The sequence below is a fragment of the Chinchilla lanigera genome, unplaced genomic scaffold (genome assembly GCF_000276665.1).
Source record: "Chinchilla lanigera isolate Chin_1 unplaced genomic scaffold, ChiLan1.0 scaffold00018, whole genome shotgun sequence".
NCBI classification, from domain to species: domain Eukaryota; kingdom Metazoa; phylum Chordata; class Mammalia; order Rodentia; family Chinchillidae; genus Chinchilla; species Chinchilla lanigera.
The window spans coordinates 21,136,672-21,157,823 of NW_004955419.1; the positions used below are offsets into that span (position 1 = coordinate 21,136,672).

The 21,152-nt window shown below is 35.8% G+C and overlaps 1 protein-coding gene across 1 annotated transcript in view; it reads right to left on the reverse strand.

The window, feature by feature from the left end:
- The window catches only part of Slc44a1 (solute carrier family 44 (choline transporter), member 1), a 184,712-nt gene that overhangs the window by 44,089 nt on the left and 119,471 nt on the right, over positions 1–21,152 (reverse strand). Inside the window, exons 14-16 of the mRNA XM_005382780.2 lie at positions 19,453–19,590; positions 10,753–10,989; positions 10,050–10,130 (exon numbers count right to left, since the gene is read on the reverse strand). Coding sequence (XP_005382837.2) covers positions 10,050–10,130; positions 10,753–10,989; positions 19,453–19,590 — 456 coding nt within the window. The remainder of the gene's footprint in view (positions 1–10,049; positions 10,131–10,752; positions 10,990–19,452; positions 19,591–21,152) is intronic.

A 21,152-nucleotide genomic window follows, 5' to 3' on the forward strand; every position in this document is an offset into this window, starting at 1 on the left:
CACTGATCTAATCTGAAACAATGATCACTTTCTATCAGGCGTCACCACGGGCATGGGTAAGTGTTAGGACACAGTAGACAATGACATTCTTTCCTATAAAATTTTATTTATTACATAAAAAATTCTATACATTTGTTAGACTAAAATACAATTTTCATTATAATTCTGGCAACTGAGTCAGTACACAGAGAAAACTTCGCATTAGATCAGCACTTTTTTCTAGTCCATATTTCTGCACAAGAAAAAACATTTCAAAGCTCCATTTCATATAAGCTCACTCTACTCTGAAGCCAGATGGAACGCCATCCAATTCAGAGCTCTTGCAAGTTAATTTCCCAGCAAGATTTGATAACTCCAGAAAGTTAATTGCTTAGTATATACACATTTTTAAAGTCCTCTGAGAGCATAATGCTCCATCTGTAAAGTCTGTACTGTGTCAGTAAAGACAGTCACAAACACTAGGACTACAACTGTATGTGTGGGGCATGTTCAAGCACCTACACGTGTGTTTCCCCACAGGCATGCAGTGTAGTGATACTGTAATTAGAAAAAAACCCAAAATAACGCTAAGGTAAATGATTCCAATTTATGGAATTCATGGAAGGCTTAATTGTGATCCTCCAGTTGGTAATGGACAAAGACAGGACATGACACAAAAATTTGACACTCTGAAATAGGATGCAAATGGAAAAAAAAAAAAAAAAAAAAGACAAAAAGGCATCAAATATGTGGCACCACAATGTATTTCTCATGCTGGATCCCACAGCAGTGAGAAATTGAGACTCGCTGATGTGCCATTTTCTGTTCCTATGACCCTGTACCACAGGTGGGGCTGGACACTGGATGTGATAATCAGTGCCTGAGAGATCAATAGCAGGTTCCCATATTAGAACGTTCCCATAATAGAACGTTCCCATATTATACTGTCTGGTCTTTAAGACCCCACTGCCTTATTCTAGGAGTTATGTCTTCAAATTAAGTTCAGAAAGGCTGTGCCAGCTAGCGGATAAGAGTTGGACCTTTGGTCTTCAGAAATAGACTTTTGTCTTTGGTTTTCTGAGCCCCACATCATTTTGTTACATGTCCTTCACACTTTTCTCCTTTCCTCTTTGTTTCTTAGTTGTAAAGTTTGTCTCTCCTGGTATTATCAAATTAACTAACAACCCACTTGAATTTACTTTACTAGGTGCAAGATCTACTAAAAATGTATTCAGTGGTCATGAATATTCTGACACAGCAAAACCGAAATTTCCCTTCATTATGGCATTCCCAGCACCCTTACAAGGGGAGGCAGAAGTCAGCAAACAATACAATAGACTCCAGTAACACTAGAGCAACGTAGTAGAAAAATGGTAACTTTCCCCATGTGATCATCTCTGAAAAATCAGAACTAGTAAAAACAAGAGAAGCCAAAACAAAGTTCTGAGCCCAGACTATTGGAACCCAAATGAGGGGGGAAATTTTACTCATAGTCGCTGCCTCAAGTCACCAGTCTCCAAAGTTATTCTATTTTGTCACATTTTTATGTGAAACAGTTTAACACATTGTAAAAAAGTCAGCATGGTAAAACGAAGAGCCTTCTCCCACTTCTACAGGCAGGTAGAATGGTCCGTGGGACCTGTTCTATCTGCCCTTTATTTCCCAAGTCTTTTCAAAGCTTACTTTAACTGACATGGAGTAGTAGATTAACACATTTTCCTCAAGCAACAACTAACTTAGATATTTCTAGCTGGAAGGATGGGTAGGTAAGATTCATAAACAAAGATCAGAATATTGTTTTAAGTCATTACTATGATAAGGCCTTAAAGGAGCTGTCGAATTTAGACTAGACTTTGGCACTTTGCGGCCTGATATTGAAATTTCCAGCAGTGGGCTGTTTATTAGTATGGAAGGTTTACTAGAGGAATTTTAGGAATGGGTGGGGGTAGGGTGGGGACTCTTTTCTTAACCAGACAGTTGGGAGATTTCCAATGCTTTCTTCAGCCAAAAAATAGGTAGTGGTTTAATGTCTGACTATATAAACTGTGATCCACTGGAATAAAACCTTAAATAATTTCAAACTCCTTTAGGGTTTCTGCCTGCTTCTTCAAGGACCCAGAGAACGTTCCCAGAGAACTGCCATGTAGATGCAGCACTATTATCTAAGAGTAAGTTGCAGATGTGAAGAACTCCATGTGTTTCCCCAAAAGGGAAGATGGGTAGACATGGGGAATGGAGATGTAGTTCCACTGGCACAGTGGTCCAAGCCTGCTCTAGAGGGTGGAATACACTCAAAACAGGAATCATCTCCCTGATTTATGTGGGGAGAAAAACACCTTTCAAATTTCTGTCATGACTACCTGCTCCTGCAATTTTCCATTGTTCTTGCTCAAGCACATATACTATGTTGGCAAGTTATCATCTTCAGTTGTTTTGGGTCACGTTGACAGACGTCTTTTAATGCAGTGAAACACTGACAGCATTATGCCACATGTCACTATCTGAGCTATAATACAGAGAATTGTGTGCCCTGGTTGATGGATAATTACAAGGATTCTCTGATTCTTGGATTTTTTTTTTATTGTGCCCACTGCTAATAATTTGGTAAATGTCATACCTCCTCATACCTCCAAGGTAAAAAGTCTCACTGTTATGAAGATTCAGCATTGACCATCTGCTTATTTATTCAGTGTAGCAGTTTCTTTTTTGTTGTTGTTTTTTGAATTTAGCATAGTTTCTATTTCCAAACCTAGTACTAAATTGCACAAAAATCTTTATAAAGATGATTCCAGGCCAAAGGTGCTAAGTTTCATCTTAAAAGGGCATTTAGGGAGGCCTAAGTACTTCTTTGAAAATTTGAAGTGTTCATAGATGTGTTAGGTGCATTTGAGAGACAGACATTCCACAGCTTTCACAAGTTCACAGGGACTCAGATCCCTCAGATGAATCTGCTTTTAAATACCACACATTTAATTCAGATCTTAGCAAGTAAAACTGGAAAATCTCCAGGCTATTTGTAAATTAAGGTTTCCAGGTTTAACCAGATCTTGACTACACCATGGTTTCATATTCTGAGCTCCCTGGTCTAGCAAAAGTCAGTTCAATTATAAAGCTAAGTATCAAAATGTAAGAATTGCTTAGTATTTGGGTCCCTAACAATTTCATATCATCTAGGCAAATTTACTAATGAATTCTCTTAGAACACAACAAATTTAAATCCTGTCTATGTAATTTACAAATGTGGTGATTGTTCATGCAAAATTAAAACTGAGTAATTTAATTTTACACATAGAAAAATCACGATGAGGAGGAAGAAAGGGCACTCTAATATTTCTATAGCAAAAAGGGTTTTCCACAGAAATTCACGAGGTTAAAAACTGCATTTAAGTTTTCTGTAAAAAAGATATTTTCAAAGATTTAAATCTTGGATTAAAATTGGCCTTTTAAATTAAAACATGAAATATAAGAATTTAGCTCAAATTTATGAAATTTGAAAAGTATGTTATTTTAAATGTATAAGTATACACAACATGTTTAGTTCTCATATTTTTAAAATTTGTTAGCTTTAGATTTTCCCTTGAGACAATCAAGGGTCCTGCTTTTTCAAAATTTGGGCTATTAAACAGAGGTGAGTTAAACTCCAAAAGCAGCCACTGTATATGAACAGGGCATACTTTTCAAAAGGACTATCATGCATTCCTTAGTACACAATGCTATATAAATATGTATTAAAAGCAAAGGGCATTTTATGCTATGAATGTAGAATACACAAGTCTCTGCTTTGTGCATTTACTTATGAACCTACAATTCTCCAGTATACATTCATAGACCATATCTTAACTCTAGGCAAGCACTTCTGTCAGAAAAGAATACAGAAATTAACTGTGTCAGGTGCACTGATAAGTCTTGAGACTCTAAGGATCCCCTCCAAAACAGCAGTAGAAAAGCAGTAGAGAACTTACTGAAAGGTGGAAGTCTAAAGACCCTTTTGAAGGAAACTCTAATTCAAACGAGAGACTATTGATCAATAGTAAAATAACAAAATAAATTGTTCAAATCATCATAGCACACAGCTCTGGTTTTGCAAATGATCTCACAATGCTACTTTGTATGCTGAGGATATCTTGAAATATCCTTTAGTAGCTATTGATTGTGCATGGCAGAAATGTTTAAAGCCTCAAAGCACTGTGTAGCCTTGCAAATATTTGGTGCATGCAATTCCTGTTTTGAAGAAGAGGGAGGAAGAAGTATTACTCTGGTTTAACAGATCAGGACCAGAATAAAAGGGTCAGCCCCTTACCACTGCCTACTGGGGAGAAATCCTGAAACTCCTCTGGGAAAGAAGTGAAGAGAGCTCTTGGTAAATACCAAGGCCAGTGGTATCAGGAAGAGTTTATAATCAGCAGGTTAATGCACTTCACAGAAAAAAGGGAAAGCAGGAGTAAGAGACCATTTCTATAATGGAAAAACTTATTTCTAGTATAATTTTTAAAGGAATTCAGTAAGTGCTTCCCTTACAAAAGACATTCAGGGACCAACATACAGTTGAAGCTACTTAAACTGCAGCGACTTCAGACATGATTATCCTGTAGGATGGGATAAAAATTTTAACCCTAAATGTTAATCATTACATTAAATGGTTTAAATGAACCAACTGTTTTGAGCTCTGCTCATCCATGCAAGGATTACACAATCTCAGTGCCCTTGCTAAATTGCTAACGTTTTATTATTATTATTGTTATTGTTATTATTATTATTATACTGTAAGCCTCTCACTGAACACAGGTCTCTTGTATTTACACTGGAATTTAACCTTTTCCTTTTATATCATACTACAGCATAGCTTATTTTTGAGGCAGGAACCTAGAAGGTATAAGTTATGCACCAAAGCCCTAACTATCTGATGGCAGAAAACAATGACACTCTGGACACCACTACCATGTACAAGAGGAGACCCTAGCAATAACTCTAGAGCTAGGACTCCTAAATGCAGTTTTGAAAAACCATCACAGAAAAAGATAAAAATCACAGCACAGAATCAACGGTTTATAAAATTATTCAGGTATCCACATTTCACAGGTAATTTTTGTTCTGCATCTATTCTTCTCACTTGGGCAGAAGATGGAAGCAGTGAGCGAACAGCAGTCAGGCAGCCCATAACTAGCTGAACAATGACGTGCAATGAATGAAAGAGGCAGCGGGGATATCTGAACATAACCTCAAAGCACTGGAACATTGCTAAAAAGCCTCTATGATGCTTTATCAAATTAACCAAGGAATGAAGCTCATGTGAGAGTGATATTCCATGTATCAAATATCTCTCTGTGTGTGCCTGTGTAATATATATGCATATCTGCATATATCTGTAAGGCACACAAACTTACTTAGGGAAAATAGCCTGGAAATTAATTAGGAACTCAAATGACATGGTTACACATAGATCATAATTTCTAAACACAATGTTAGTAAAACAAAATTTATTTGTAAAACAGGACCTGTTATATAAAATGGCACACAATCAAGTTATACAAAAATACAAAATTTCTTTCTGATTACAGTTCTAGTTGCAAATGATAATTAGAAAGCATTCCTGGTGGCTTCCAAATAGCTGAGATTGCGAGCACATGAAACAGGCAGCGAGAATCCATGATGCAGGGATGTCCAAGTGAGTAGAACCTAATTTCCAAGTTCAAGATTTCCATCAGGTCCCTTTGGAGGAACACCTCCTAAAATAGCTAGCTCCTGGGATGTCTTCTGTTTGGACACCCATCTTCCAGACTTTTGCCAATTCTAAATTTAGTTCCCAATATTTCTGAAAGTCCAAAATCTGTGTGGCTATGGAACAGATAGTATTCTCAATTTTCTTACATGGTTTGCTCTCTCACCTATTTGGATAATTGTTAGTTACACAATTATATTGATTTCATTTCAAATAATATAAAAGAGTACAGTGACGCTGGCAACACTAGATGTTAGATGTTAACTTCTGGAGAATTATTATTTCAAAATAGCTATGCCCACAATGTTGGTTTCCATATCTTGCTAAAACATGAACTCTTAATTGTATGCACGTGCATGTGTGTGTGTTAATCCAGACTCTTATTGCAAATATTCTGGAAAATCAGAAATATTACATGAGCTTTGAAAAGAAACCAAGGCATTTAGCACATTTTAGCGTAGCTAAAGAACACCAATACTTAAAGAAAAAATACAATTTACTTTTTGCAGCAATTTAAAGGTCCAACCCTTTGAAAGGAAGCATATTAGGAAAAAGCTGCTTATTAAGCCCTACTGACATTAATTGTATACTTCCCATGACACCACTCTAATTCACTATCCAATTCCGGTCGGAGGCAATGCTTTCTTTCAAAAGATTCTCCTTCCGTGGAATGATAAAATGCTGAGGCTTTTTTTTTCTTTTTTCTTTTTTTGTACAGAGCCTGTATTTAGTGCAATAAGTTTAAAAAATTTGCTCTGAAATATTTACTTTACATTAACAAAAATAGCTTTTTTTAAAAAAATTGTAACAAAAAGGAGTTATCGCATAAACAGATCATGAGTTATTCTTAGCAAATTACACTTGTTTTTCCTTAAAGCATTCACCATTACAATAAGCAGAACAATGGAATATTAGCCATTCATATCTGGTAAGCTTCAGGAGTAAACAAAGAAAGCAACAACAGAAAGCCTCAACCCCACCCCCAAACATAAAGGACATTCATACTTGAGGATCAAAACATTAACTGATTCTTCAGTTAAACATCGTAGAACACTGGGTAGTCTATGAATTGCCAAAGAGAGGAGCACCGGCCAGTGTGTTTTCAGATTTTATAGCAAACATTTGAATACAATGGCTGTTTAACCCTAAGCCACTGATGTTCTTCTGAAGCCGAAGCCCAAGCACTGGAATTTTCAATGCTCTATGCTCCACATTTTTGTCCTTTTTAAATTCCTCCTAACATTACTTAATCTACAAATCAATACATAGAAACTTAAAGGCTAAACTTGCTGGGTGCCCCAGCTTCCGTTCAAATCAGGCACACAAATGTGTGGAGGATGCTACTAAGGTCAAAAATAAAGACAAATGTAAGAAAAATGTTTGCATAAGAAAGATTATCTACCTTTTTCTCTTTTCCAACTTTCTTCTATAGAAGCGTTAGGGTAAACTACAAATACCTGAGGAGTTGGTTTCTCTGTAACGTTGGCTGACAAATGTATGCGCTACTAAGAAAATTCCCATGATGGGCCCACTTGCATGTTTCTAAAAGTAAAATGACATGGCTTTTGATTGGGGGAAACTGATTGGAATAATGCTTTATTTATCTGAAAGCACATGCCTAGTCTTGATGTGCTAGGACTTAGGCATCCGTAAAATAAGATCTTGATTTTATACACATATCAGGAAAATTATTCCTGAATAAATTTTAGACAAGAATTTGTTACAACAATTTCACCTAATTTAAGTAACTAAAGTTAAAATCTCCTCTAAGTTATTAAAAATGTTAATCAGATATGAATCTAACATTTCCATTAAGACAGTTACAATCGAAAACATTAAATGACGGAAGTTGCCTTGTAAAAGCCACCCGTATGAAAGGAGTACATGTTTGACAAAAATAAGCATAAAAAAGGTATTAAATCCCTGTTCCTTTTTTCTGATTTTGGCTGATTATGTGTGTGTGTATATATACATACACACATATATATATATATACACACATACATATGCATATATACACACACCCACACACACAAATACATAGTTATGTGTATATATTGTTTTGGAATGTCAATGGGTTCCAGAACCGTCGGCTAGGTTCAAGCAGAACTTGCTCCCGAAGCCTAGAAAACAAAGTCATACAGAGTACAATCTTAGACAATTACCACTTAAAGGAGATCATGAATGATGATACAAATATATACACAGTCACTAACAGCAACAGGAGAAAATGGATGGGGACTCCTCCTCTGAGCCTATATTACTGGGGCCAAAATTCTTGTGAATATTAGAAGTCACATTTCCTTCAAGATCATCTCTGAGACACACACAATCTACTTCTCTAACCCCTGTCCCCAGAAAGTCCAAGTTTTCCCTTCCTTTTCCCATTAAGTCCTTCCCATATGATAGTAAGCAGACAGCCAGATTTCCCAAAACGTCATCATTTCATTTGGTAAATTTTTCTAAAACTGCTTTTAAAGAACTATAGAAGAAGGTCCTCTTAAGAAAAAAGTCAAAGAAAACTTGCAGTTATATTAGCTCAATGATCCCTTATCAAAAGGAAAAATTTAAACCTCATTTTCCCAAGCATTATTTTATAGGCTAAAAATAAACCCTAATTAAAATACCCCATTAAAGAAGACAGACAGCAGCAGTGTTTCCAGACATACTGCAAAACAGGCATGATGCTCTGTTTCAGAACTTCTACCTAAGTGAACAACACAAGCAAATACAAATGGACAATTCTAAAGTTTACTAATTCCCAAACTTGAGGGGAAATTCCTCAGATAACTGACAATTCTCTGACAGAGGATAGTGAGTGATAGCAGGGGTCAACTCTGATCATGCATACTTGAGAGACAGAGAAAGGTAAGGCATTAAGTGTTCAAAAAATAAAGCTACTGTTGAAGTGACACTTTACACTTCTCTTTAGGGGAATTTTTTTTAACCACTTAAAGCATTCTTAGGGACCGAATGGTAGAATGTCCAAAGCAGCAGAACTACGCGCATAAAAAATGTATTTTGGGATACAGAAAACAATTTTTGCCATTCATCAGTAAGCAATGAACTGGTAAACATAAAACGGAAGCAAAAACCGAATGAAGATTTTAATGCATTGTTGGTGGAAAGGGACACACATTAAAACTGAAAATACCATTAGAAAAACTTCCTAAAATGTTTGGCTTCTGGCAGAATGCCACATAACCAGGATAACTTTCTATGGTTATAGTTTATATAAATTAGGGGTGTAGCTAAGGAAGGAATACTTGTACTCTGGTCCACCACAACTCATCTACCATTTACTAAAGAATAATATAGAAACACATGGCAGTGTACACCAAATTAGCAAGTTTTCAACTTCTCCCTTCTTTAAATGTTTATTACTAAAGAATGATTCAATGGATGTTTCAATCACTGGAAAAGCAGCAAAGGTGGGAAAGGCAAGTTTATATTTTACGATTTTATGTACAGTATGTCCTCGTTAGTGTTAGGCTTGGGATCTTTATTTCCTCAACAATGAGGACAGCCAAACGTCAGAAGTAAGCAAGCCTTCCTCATTTCTCCGAGTCTCATAAGGTTGGCAGCACTGCTGCTGTGGTCTTAATTAGATCAATACATGCGAGAGACATCTGTTATGCTGCAATGAAATTATCTAGAGGAAAACAGCTCAGGATTCTCTCACACTGATCAGATTGGTTTTTGCAAATGAAAGTACAATGAGTTAACATTAGTAAATTAATATTATATAAATAACTCACAAGGGAAATTTTTCCTTTTCACAAGTAAGCCAAGAGTAGACTAGGTGGTCTTACTAATAGGGAATGTGGGTGTTGATGGAAAATACCTGTGACTGCTACAGAAAAATAGCTTAAGAAACAAAGTACATTCTAGGCAACAGAAGAAAAAGTCACCAAAGGGGAAAAGACAGCAATGTAAACAGAACAATATTGAAAAAAAAGGAGGAATACAAATTTCAGCAAGCTGAAAGGAATTGCTATTCCAACTTCCAAAGTGACAAAAAATAGTCAGATGAAAACTAAACACTGACAGATAAAAAAGAAAATGGGAAACAGCAGTTTCACCACAGAGGTGAAACCGTTACCCGCTAGTCCCCTGCACCCCGGTGAAGATGCTGTTCCTTTCAGCTCACTTTTACAGAAGGTGGCCGCAGCTGTGACAAGAACTCCGCCATCCAAGTGATGGGTAAGCACACAAACAGAAAGAGCAGCATGTCCTGAGTGATACAGATAACAAAAGCTTCTCCAGAAGAAGTGTAGTCGGTGAAAACAGAGAGAGAGAGGAAGTGAAAGTGAAATTCTTGGAGGCTGGTTGCCTCCTCATCTCCACCTACCATCGGCTTTAGCTCTCTGGCATCAGCAACGCCTCCCTTACCAGCTTCTTTCATTGCTTTCCTACTGTTTTCCACAAATTCCTGCAAAATATGAACCATATAGCATAAATTTTTGGGCCTTTTCAGATTTCAGGGGGCAGATGAATTCTAAGAAATATTCACTCCTTTATTCATTCGGAGGTACTGGGGATTGAATCCAGGGCCTTCATGGCTGAGCTACACCCCCCACCTGTTTTATTTTAGTTTCTTTTTAAATTTTGACACAGGGTTGCACTAAATTGCTAAGTTGCCCAGGCTGGGCTCAAGGAAACTGAAGTCCTTTAGTCTCAACTTCCCAAAGTGCTGGGATTACAGATGTCAGCCAGCAGGTCAGGCTAACATTTATATTTGACTCAATCTCTGTAAATGAAGGGCCCAAAAAAATAGTGGTAAGTAATATTTAGTATCCTATACAAGAACTGTTATATTTGTGGGATGGACTGCAGTTCTCTGATGTAAAATCTTCTTTCCATCCACTCATTGTGACAAATGAGAAGATAAATTGCCTAATATTTTTAAGAGACTATTTCTCTGTCTTTAGAATATTGTTTTATTTTTCCATATCAACTTAAATAAAACAAGAACATCTTATTTTACAACTCCACTTTTAAGAGCTGGAAGCATTTTTATCTTTCAGGTAGTAGAGGGTATTTAAAGTACTTACCATTAGCACTTTATCCATATAGAACTCTCTGCCAGGGCTCCCATCATTGTACTTTGTATCAATGGCAAAACACAAGAATAATACATCCACTACCATTTCATAAATGGACAGGAAGCAATGGGCGACTAGGAAAGCAAAGAGGCAGACGATGATCAGAGGCAGCACCCATACTGTGTAATCCTGCTGGTAGTTGAGCAGCATAATCCCAGCCAAACCTGTGCTGCAGACTATCAGCACCTAAAGCAGAGAGAGCAAAGACCACAGTTAATATTCTACTATAGAAAACCACTAATTCTTTGTCACATGCACACTTAAAGTTCTCTTCACTATTTATAAGTGATATCTGTAAACAGTCATTGTATTTTAAATTAAGAAGTATAATCCATATGTACCCAGGAGCACCCAGTTCTATCTTCTGTCATATAATGTAAACTAGAAAATTATACGTAATGATTCTAGTTTACATAGAAGATAATCAAGTATTCCAAATGTTATACTACTCCTAAGAACTTTATATATTTAGACTTTGTAGTAATTTTTAAGGTAAACTTACACATATTTGAGCAAAAAATTACATGTACTGTTAGTACTCAGAAAAATATTATTGACAATTGTATTGGTATGTATTTTTTGAAGCACTCTTACATATATGAAATAGTATATAAAAAATAATTAAAAGTTCTTCACTAATATTTATAGTAGCATACATGCTTCATAAATATGCAGTACGTAATATAATCTCCCATCTTATGGGAGATTTAAAATTTATTTAACCATTCTTCTACTGTCACAGATTTACATATTATTATCAGATACACATAATTCTTTTTTTTTTGGTTTTTTTTCTCCGGTACCGGGAACCGAACTCACGACCTTGCGCTTGCCAGGCAGGCGCTTTTGCCACTGAGCTAAATTCCCCAGCCCCCAGATACACATAATTCTGCAACAAACATCTTTATTCTTAGAATTGTTCCTGTGTTTCATTTGTTATTTTACATAGAATATGTGATAAATTTTTAAAAATTTCCATGATAGTTCACAGATTTAAACTCTCCGAAAGGGTTGCCAAAAAAGTTCATGTTAAAATAATAGATAATAGTTATTGTTAAGGATCATCAACTGTGATGCTTCATCATCTCTATGCAGCATTTTAAAATTTTTGTGGCTTTTAGTTTTAAAATTTTTATTAGTATGTAAATGTTTACAGTACCCGATGATTACATTCTTTGTGAGATGGCACATGCATTAACACATCTTAATTCTCTTTTCATCCTCCTCCCTCCCTCCCCTACTTCCTCACCTTCCTTTTTTTGCAAAAAAAAGCTATCTCTCTGAATATGTTTTATTTCAGCTTTTCAAAAACCTTATAAATAGTTTGTAGCAAACATTATCAACTCCATTTCACACGGGGAAACATGTTCAGAGGTCCTAGCCAACCTGCCCAAGGTACAGGAAAGAAAACAGCTTCCACTTAAGTAATAGTCTTATGATGCCAACCCCAGTGCTCTTCCCAGGTAAAAACTCAGCCTTTCACTTGTACACTGACATAGAACAGTAATGGATTGTACTGAATCTTAGGCACACTATTCCTCCATCCTTTCCTAAGCCTAGGAACAGGATATTTAAAAGAAAGACTACTCTAGCATAACAGCCAATTTTTTTTTTTTAATTTAGGGCCTTGGACAAGCAGAATTCTGAATCTTTTCTACTATTTATCAACATCAGAGTGGCTCATTGACTGCTATTTTAACCATGAGTTATAATGCACTAGATGATACACTGGTTTAACTATAAATTGACTCCTCTCCCAGGTGCTTTTACTGAGCAAATCTGGGTATTCCCAAGCTTTGGAAGATTCCTTGCATCATTTTTGTCGCAGTATAGTATTTATGAATCATGTTTTATAGCAGCTTGTTTTCTGAGGTGATTTCCACAGATGGTTAATTATCTCCATTTTCTTTCACTCGTGTGGTTTCAATTTACAATAGGTTATTTCCTATAACTGTCTTCAAACTTTATACATCTACCCCACGGTACAGCTGGAGTGCTGTATGTTTTCATCATGCCATTAAAAATTAATCATATTTAAAATGTTAAAGTCAATTATGGAAACAAGGTACAGTCCAAACAAGCAGATGTTGAGACAAAAAGCTACTGAGATGGAATATCACATGAGAAACAGTTCAAGAACTAGTGGTTCTTGGTCAAAAAAAGTCAAAGAAATATAATAACTACTCCCAATTATAATGAAAGGGTATCATGCATCTACTCTAGCAGGGGATACACTAATGGTTCTCAAACTATATAGAGGATAGGAATACAGATTGTCTGGCTCTAAAATGAAGCCCAGCAATGTACATTTTAGAAGTATCTCAGGTGCTAAAAAAGTCCACAGCCTACATCTCAAGAAGTACTAGTCTAGATTAAAAAAAATCTCTATGGTGGGATACACATACCCTAGGGATGGCAAACCTTTTACAGACCGCGTGTCCAACCTATAACCCAAAACCCACTTATTTATCACCGTGTCAATGCTGCAATTAAACCTGAATACTGAGTTTAGGAAAAAACAACTGCTATCCAATGATTGGCTGCTACTGAGACTTGGCTTGTCTGCTGACAGAGAGGCTCTGTGTGCCTGCTTCGGCATGCATGCCACGGGTTGACCACCACTGCCCTGGACCTGGCACTTCTACTTATGCTTTGCATATATTTTTAGATTTCTTTTTTTTGTGTGTGTTTTATAATGTAGGTTAATTAGTGAAATATACATATATGTATAATTTATAAAGAAATATATTGGGGAATTGAGCTCAAACTTTATACTAACACAATGCATAATTTTAAAAGTTTAGATACTTCTGGGGGATAAATGATGGGGATACAGTAGAAAAGATGCAAACACAGGGTAGGATGTCAAAAGAAGGAAGGAAAGGATGCTTACTTAGGAGTCTGAAAGGTGGAGACTTGATTTAGAGTTCATACTTAGTTTGTTTTTTTGTTTTTTTTTTTGAGACAGGGTCTTGCTATGTAGCCCAGACTGGCCTTGAACTCACAGTGATTCTCCTGCCTCAAACTCGCAAGTGCTGGGATTACAGGTGTGTGCCACCATGCCTGGCTTATACAGTTAATATTTAATTTGTGACTCTAAGCAAGTTAATTCAACCTGAGCCTGTTTTTCCATCCTTAAATGAGACATAATAATATACCTCATGATTGCTGAAATAAACATTCTGAAACAGTGAATTTAAAGCCTGGTAATGTTTTACCCTTCCTTCTTTTCTTTCCTTTTTCTACTTTTAAGTCTTCCACTAATGACTTCAGTTTCCCTTGGGTTCTGTATTTTGAAAGATTTTGCTTAACAGTAAAATAGTATTGATAAGCAATAATTCATACTCTGACTTTATTAAGTAAAATAAATGTCAATTAGAAAAGATAATTATTGTGAGAAAAGTTATTGGCAAACAGAGGTAAAATACACTCATTTAACAACCAAGTTCAGTTCTGGTGACTAGGCTGTTAAATGAATTGGTCACTAAATGAGGAACTGCATATACTCTGTACATTATACTATTCAGAATAAAGACATGGTCAAAGGAAACTCCAACCTTATAACTGTGCTTTTCCTGCATAACTCTTACACACAGTACTGTAATGTATAGTAACATAAAACTACAGTACTGCTCCGCACAGTACAATCAGGAAAAATTGAGTACTATATTAATGGGGTATACTGTACCAAAAAAAAAAAAAAAAGACACTGAGGTTCCATAAACAAGATATACAGAACTGGTCAACAACAACAACACAGGTCATAAGTCGGAACAGCAATTTGTCACCGAACAACGTGCCTCAGTGGTAAGTCAACACAGGGTTAAACAGGAGGTCATTAAACAAGGAACATCTACAGTTTTGATGTGGGCAGCCAAGGCTTGGCTAAGACTACCTGGGAAAGTAGGGTAACCTGCTCATTACAAAGTTCCAGGACACATGCACGGAACAGTTCCCAAAGCTGTGCACGCAGACTTCTCACAAGAACTCCAGCAGGTTTCCAACGGGATGGCCAAGACCTGATGCCAGCCTCAGGAGTGGGACATACAAAAAAGACAGTCCCCACTAAGGTCCCACTACTGTGTTCTTTCACAGCCATTCACCCTCACTCTGCAGGGTGTACTTCTTTTTCTACTTTCACTAGGACCAAATTCACTCTGCAGAGCCTTTTATTTTCCTACCTTAAATAAATGTAAAACATTGCTGCCATTTGCACTTGTCCTGATGAATTCTTTGGGATAGAAAGAACCTAAAAAACCACTTCTAGAAGGAGACTGTGACACCCTAAAATCCAGTAAGTTTCACACAGAAGAAACCGAAATTTTAGTTTCTGGGGAAGACAGCTTTATTAGGGCAAATATCAATAACTTTTAGACTTAAAAATCCTCGAAGACTGGTAAGTCTCTATTCTTATCTTTATGATCCTATAGGCCAGTGATCACAGGTGATAAGTCAATAAACTAGAGGAGCTATGGTCCCTTCCAAATCAAATTTACCATTCATTAAAAACAACTGTGGCTCCACAGAAATTAAACTTATGAAATTGTCTTTTTTGTTGTTTTGTTTTTTTTCAGAATTGAATTTAAAGTTTGAGGTAATTGCAAATTCACACACAGTTGTAAGAAAAGAGTAGTTCCAGGTACCCCTTATTCAGTTCCCCTCAATGGCAACACCCTGTAGAACTCTAGTACAGTATTACAGACAGGGTATTTCTTCTGATGAATCAAGGCACAAGGATCTTGATAAGGGTCTTTCACTTTGCCCTTGTACAGTTAGCCCCACTTACTCCCCGCTCCATGACTAAATGAGCAACCACAAATCTGTCTGTTTCCATACGTTAGTTTTCAAAACTGTTCCATAAATGAAATCATACAGTATTAATCTTCTGGGATTGGATTTTTCTCAATCAGCATAGTTCCCTCAAGGTTCACTCAAATTGCTGCGTGTAACAACAGTTAGGTTCCTGATGTCTTTTATGTGTCCTAGGAGTACCAATGCACAAACTACTTCTGCACATTAGCAGCCATTCAACTGTAATAAAAGAAACTCCCTTCAAAAGATTTACTGGATTCATGATCAGAATTATATTTCCAAGAATGGGAAACTAAAGAATCTTCAATGTTAGAAACCTAGAACATGCTGTTTTCCTTTCATTTATCTCCTTTTGGGTTTGTTATTTTTAACATTATCTCTTATAGTTTTAAAAGTGATCTTTAGTAATATTACTGCTACTTTAAAAATTTATTAGTACATGTATGAAGTACATAATTATTATATTCAAAGTGGGGAATTGGTACATATACATAATGCATCTTAATTCTTTTTTTTTTCCTCCTTCCTTCCATTTCCCCTGCCCCCTCTAGAGGACTATTATTGTTATTAAAAATATATCTTTTTGAAAAACATTTTGACAGTGTATATCAAGAATACTAATTAATTGCAGTTTTAGGTTTCTAGGATTCAAGTAAGCCATAATTCATGTGAATAAGGACTTATCTAAAAAATTTTTCACAGCAGCATACTCAGATTAGTAAGAACTTTAGAGGAACTCAACTGTAAAAATAAAACAAATGAGATGATTGATTAAATAAGTGATACAATAAATGTATATACGTGTTTACAAAATTTTTAGCAAAACAGGAAATGCTCATTAACATAATACCAAGTAAAAAGATGACTATAAAGTTGCCTTTTTCATTGGCTTTTAAATTTTATTTGTGGACTAGTATATAATGGCACATTACTATTAAGTATTCCAAAAATATCTGTTGAATGAATAAAAGGATGTGATAAACCTAAGGAAAAAAATTGACAAGTAACTAGACTGCTGAAAAACTCAAAAGTCAAGTTTAAAAAATTGTATTTTATCATCTATATATTTTTCATTATAAAAGGAATACATTCGCAATGTAGAGAACATTATCTTATAATGATAAAGTAGGGAGAGGGGCCTGGAATCACCCATATTTTCAATATTCAAAGGCAGTCATTGTTAACATTTTGAGATATCGATTTCATTTCTTTTCTGCACATTTTAGTTAATTTTTTGGTGGTGCTAGGGATTAAATACATGCTAAGGACATGCTTCACTACTGAGCTATATCTCAATCCATATATGTACATTTTTAAATAGTATTGTGATGGTCTAGTAGTTTTATTCAGCTTTTTCATTTACTAAATTATACACATTTCTTCATCATATTATAAACTCATAATAAGAAACAGTTTAAACAAGGCATGGTGGTATATGCTGTAATCCCAACACCTGGTAGGTTAAGGCAGGAGGACTGAGTTTGAGGTCAGCCTGGGCTACACATCAAGTTCAAGACCAGCTTGGACTACACAGCAAGACTCAGTGTGAAAAAACAAAACAAATGAACAAAAAAAAAAGCCAAACCCAAACAAATAAAAACCTAACATGGTTTAACAGGTGAACAACAGACTGTTGGCTATTATAACCATTTCTCTATTGTCAGGCATTAGACTGTTTACAGTTGCCACAATGTAAATGGTAGTACACTATATCCAGGAGTACACTACTATCATCAGAAATGAATCAAAAAAATTTTAAAAAAGGACCAATAACAAACTTAATGTCTGTTGCGGTGATTATAACACACGATGATTAATCTTAGAAGTCAGACTTGAGTTTGAACTCCGTCTCTACCATGTTCTACTTCTCTAAATTTGGCCAATTTAATTAGCTCTCTAAACCATGACTCTTTCTATTAGAAAATGAAGTGTAGTGGATCAGTAGTTACAGGGGAGGGCCAGTTCCACACTTCACTAGAGCACTTCAGTTAAGGGCTGAGGCCTAGGGTCTCAGAGTTTACTGACATCATCACCATCATCAAGTATTGCTACTTAGCATATTTTTCTCTACATAGTTTCCCTTTTCTCTTTTGAAAAATTGCTATGTACAGTCATATAGTTTTAGCCAATGTTGCTTTAATTCTTTTTGGCTCTAAAGATAAGTTGTATAAATAGAAATAAGACAAATGATCTGAAGCCTTCCCGAATGAACTCTACAGCATATAAATAATAAAAATAATGTCAGATACTGTTCTCAGTCCTTAACACAGAGTATTTTACATTATTTTCACTATAAATTTTCCTCTTATGTAAAAACATAACAATAAGAACTTCACTATAATGTAAATTTAATTACAAATTCCAAAATAACTACATAAACTGTTAAGTTTATTCTTAACTCCTTGGAGATGACAGTTGCCTAAGAATCTCTCTACTTCAGACTTGACAGTACTGTTTCTCCATACTGAAAATTTTTCCTTTTCAAAACATTTTATCTTTTAAAAAATTTTAATGTAATACAAATAGATATTAATAAAGAAAACATAAAAAACACTCGTCCTGGTTCTATGAAAAATAAGACCAAATTCCACAAGAAAATAACAATAGTTAATATACTGTATATCATGATCTTAAAGGCATGGCTAAAATGTTAGTTAGAGTACAAGTCATACACACATAAAAATCAAAAAGATTCTACTTTCTTCATTTTAAAATCACACCAGCTGGAGCAAGCTCAGTGTTCCTTAGTAAGAAAACACTGAAGAACAGTGTATGATGGGATACTGACCATCATGATAAAGAGTTTCCAAAGCAAGACAGAAACTGTATATGATACACTGTGAAGTATGGAAGGTAGGACAAACAGGTATGCGTGGTATGGCTGTTATACTGTAGAAGCATAAGGCCATAAAATAACACTGCAAGGGAACATACAGAAATGATAAATGTAGGTTAAAGTGGTGGTGCTACATTTTACCCTTTTCTCATTGTTTTTCATATTTTCTGAGTATTTTATGGTTTGAAATGAAGCATAATAAAATTTAGTTATAATGCTATTTATTATTTTATAGATTTTAATGGTATAGAATAACAATCTCGTCCCAGAAACTTCTATTGACATAGAAGTCTCAGTCTCTAACAGCTCTATTTATTTTATGTCTCATTCAGATGTTTATGGAGGGCTGGGGTTTGAGCACAGGGCCTTACCCATTCTAGACAAGCACTCTACCACTCTACCACTGAGCAGTGAGCAGCATCTCCAGCCCTAACTCTGTTTTAAAAGGATTTATATTCAGTAGCAACCAACATTCACTAAAACGTACTATGGTAAACACTGTCCTATATACTGCACTACATAGAGTAGTTTCCTGTTGAATCCTCATAACATCTTGGAGTTTGGCTACATGATTATCCTAATTTTACAAAAGAGCAAATGGATGCACAAAGAGATTCTATAATCTGTCTTAAGTTATACAGCTTACTAGAAAGGATTTAAATGAGGAAACCAAGAAATGAGGTTCTGCTACACAGACTGTATCTAATTCTGTATAGTTCAAAATATGTAGGGAGAAAATGGACAAATTACTCTGTCTCTTTGTGCCTCAGTTTTGTTATTTTCTTGGAGAATAACAGAATTTACCTTATAAATCTGGGGAGGGATTAAATAAATGTAATACATGGAAAGAATATAGAAAAATATCTGACCAATATGATAGGCTTTGAAAATGTTTGCTATATGTTAAATTACTTTTAATTTTTTGTTGACTCACACGTTTAAAACTGAAAGACAAAATTTCCTCACAGTATACTTGTCCCAGAAAATATACCTGGTCTTACCTTGCCTAGGAATAACATGAAGTCTCCCACTGTGTTGATGGCAGCCACTCGCAAAGCGTTCTCCACCAGAATGACAAAGGCATCCTTTGCGGAGGTGCAGAAGTTCGTGCTGTTGATAGCTGTGGCTGTGTATGCATTCTGGACAAAAGCAAAAGCAGTACTTTCATCAGTAAACTAACTTTAGATATAAACCATGCATAGTTAAAGCACTGATTTTATGAAGATTTCAAGGTCAGACCCATGGCTTTAATAAGGTACAAATAGAAACTAAGGACAAGGACAAAGAAAAAGAATACATTTTTCAAAAAAAAAGCTGATAGGGTAAAGAAAAAGCCTTCCAGTTGGTTTAGTTTTTGTCCTTTAAAAAGGACTGTTACCTCTCTTGTGTACTGTCCTGAAAGAATTAAAGACATCATATTACAGTGACACATGCATACCCACATTTATAGCAGCACAACTCATAAAAGCTAAATCCTGGAAGCAGCCCAGAGATCCATCAACAGATGAATAAAGAAAATGTGGTGTATATATATATATATATATATATATACATACAGTGGAGTATTACTCAGCCTGAGAAAGATAAAGTAATTTATAGGAAGGTGGATGGATCTTGAGACCATAAACCTAATGAAATAAATCAGACATAGAAGGTTAAATATCACATGGTTTCTCTTACACGAGAAACCCAAAATATAATTAATTTAAAGAGCAAACTAAAAGATGATGGAAAACAGAAGGAGAATCTTTGTGGAGATGGGAAGAGGCTCTAGGGATGGCGAAAGATGGGAGGGCAAGGGGAAATAAAATCTGATGCTCTGTGTGTGTGTACCAATTCCCCAACATGAATGTAATTAGCATGCATTATAGACATATACTAATAAAAATAAGATACTATTAACACACACATGCACAAACCTTCCCAACATTAACTTCTTCCCTGTCTTAGTAAATCAAACAATTTACTCTTTCTTAAATGTCTCAGGCTCCTGATTATGAGGATCAGTAATACATGTAACAGTGCCACTTTATAAACCAGACATCATGTGGTTTTTTTTTATAAACCAACATCAAGTTGCTGGGCTGTTTTATCTGGAATACCCACCACATTCTTGGTGGCTTTCTTCTTTTTGTTGTTATTTCTCACCCCCATTTGCTGCATGGCATTTTATACCTCTCCCCCTCCTAGGAACATGATCCCAAATCTTTAATAAAGTAGCTCTTCCCTATGAGTTTGGGGATGACACTGCCTCTAGCTCAGGGGGTGTATCTTCATTGACGTGAGCCAATCAGCATGCCCTACCCATTTGGCCATGATAATTAGTTCAGGTGCTGGTACACAGCCAATCAGAGTCAATGAAAGTTAAAGAGAGATTTCCTCAAAGAAACAGCTTTCTTTTCCATAGCCCTTGTGAAGATGTTGGGGTATGAGGTTTCTTTTTTTTAAGGCAGGGTCTTGCTGTGTATTTCAGGATGGCCTGGAGTTCACTATGTAATCCAGACTGGCCTCAAACTCACAGTGATCCTCCTGCCTCAGCCTCCCTAGGATTATGGGTATGCACCATTATGCCAGGCTCAAAGGCACAGTTATTTCAGTAATGTACTGGAGGTCAGTGTGAAACCAAGGGTAGAGCCAACAACACAGAAGGCAAGCAAAGAGAAACTAGGTACTTGAACTTGGTGACAGTGTTTGGAGCCGC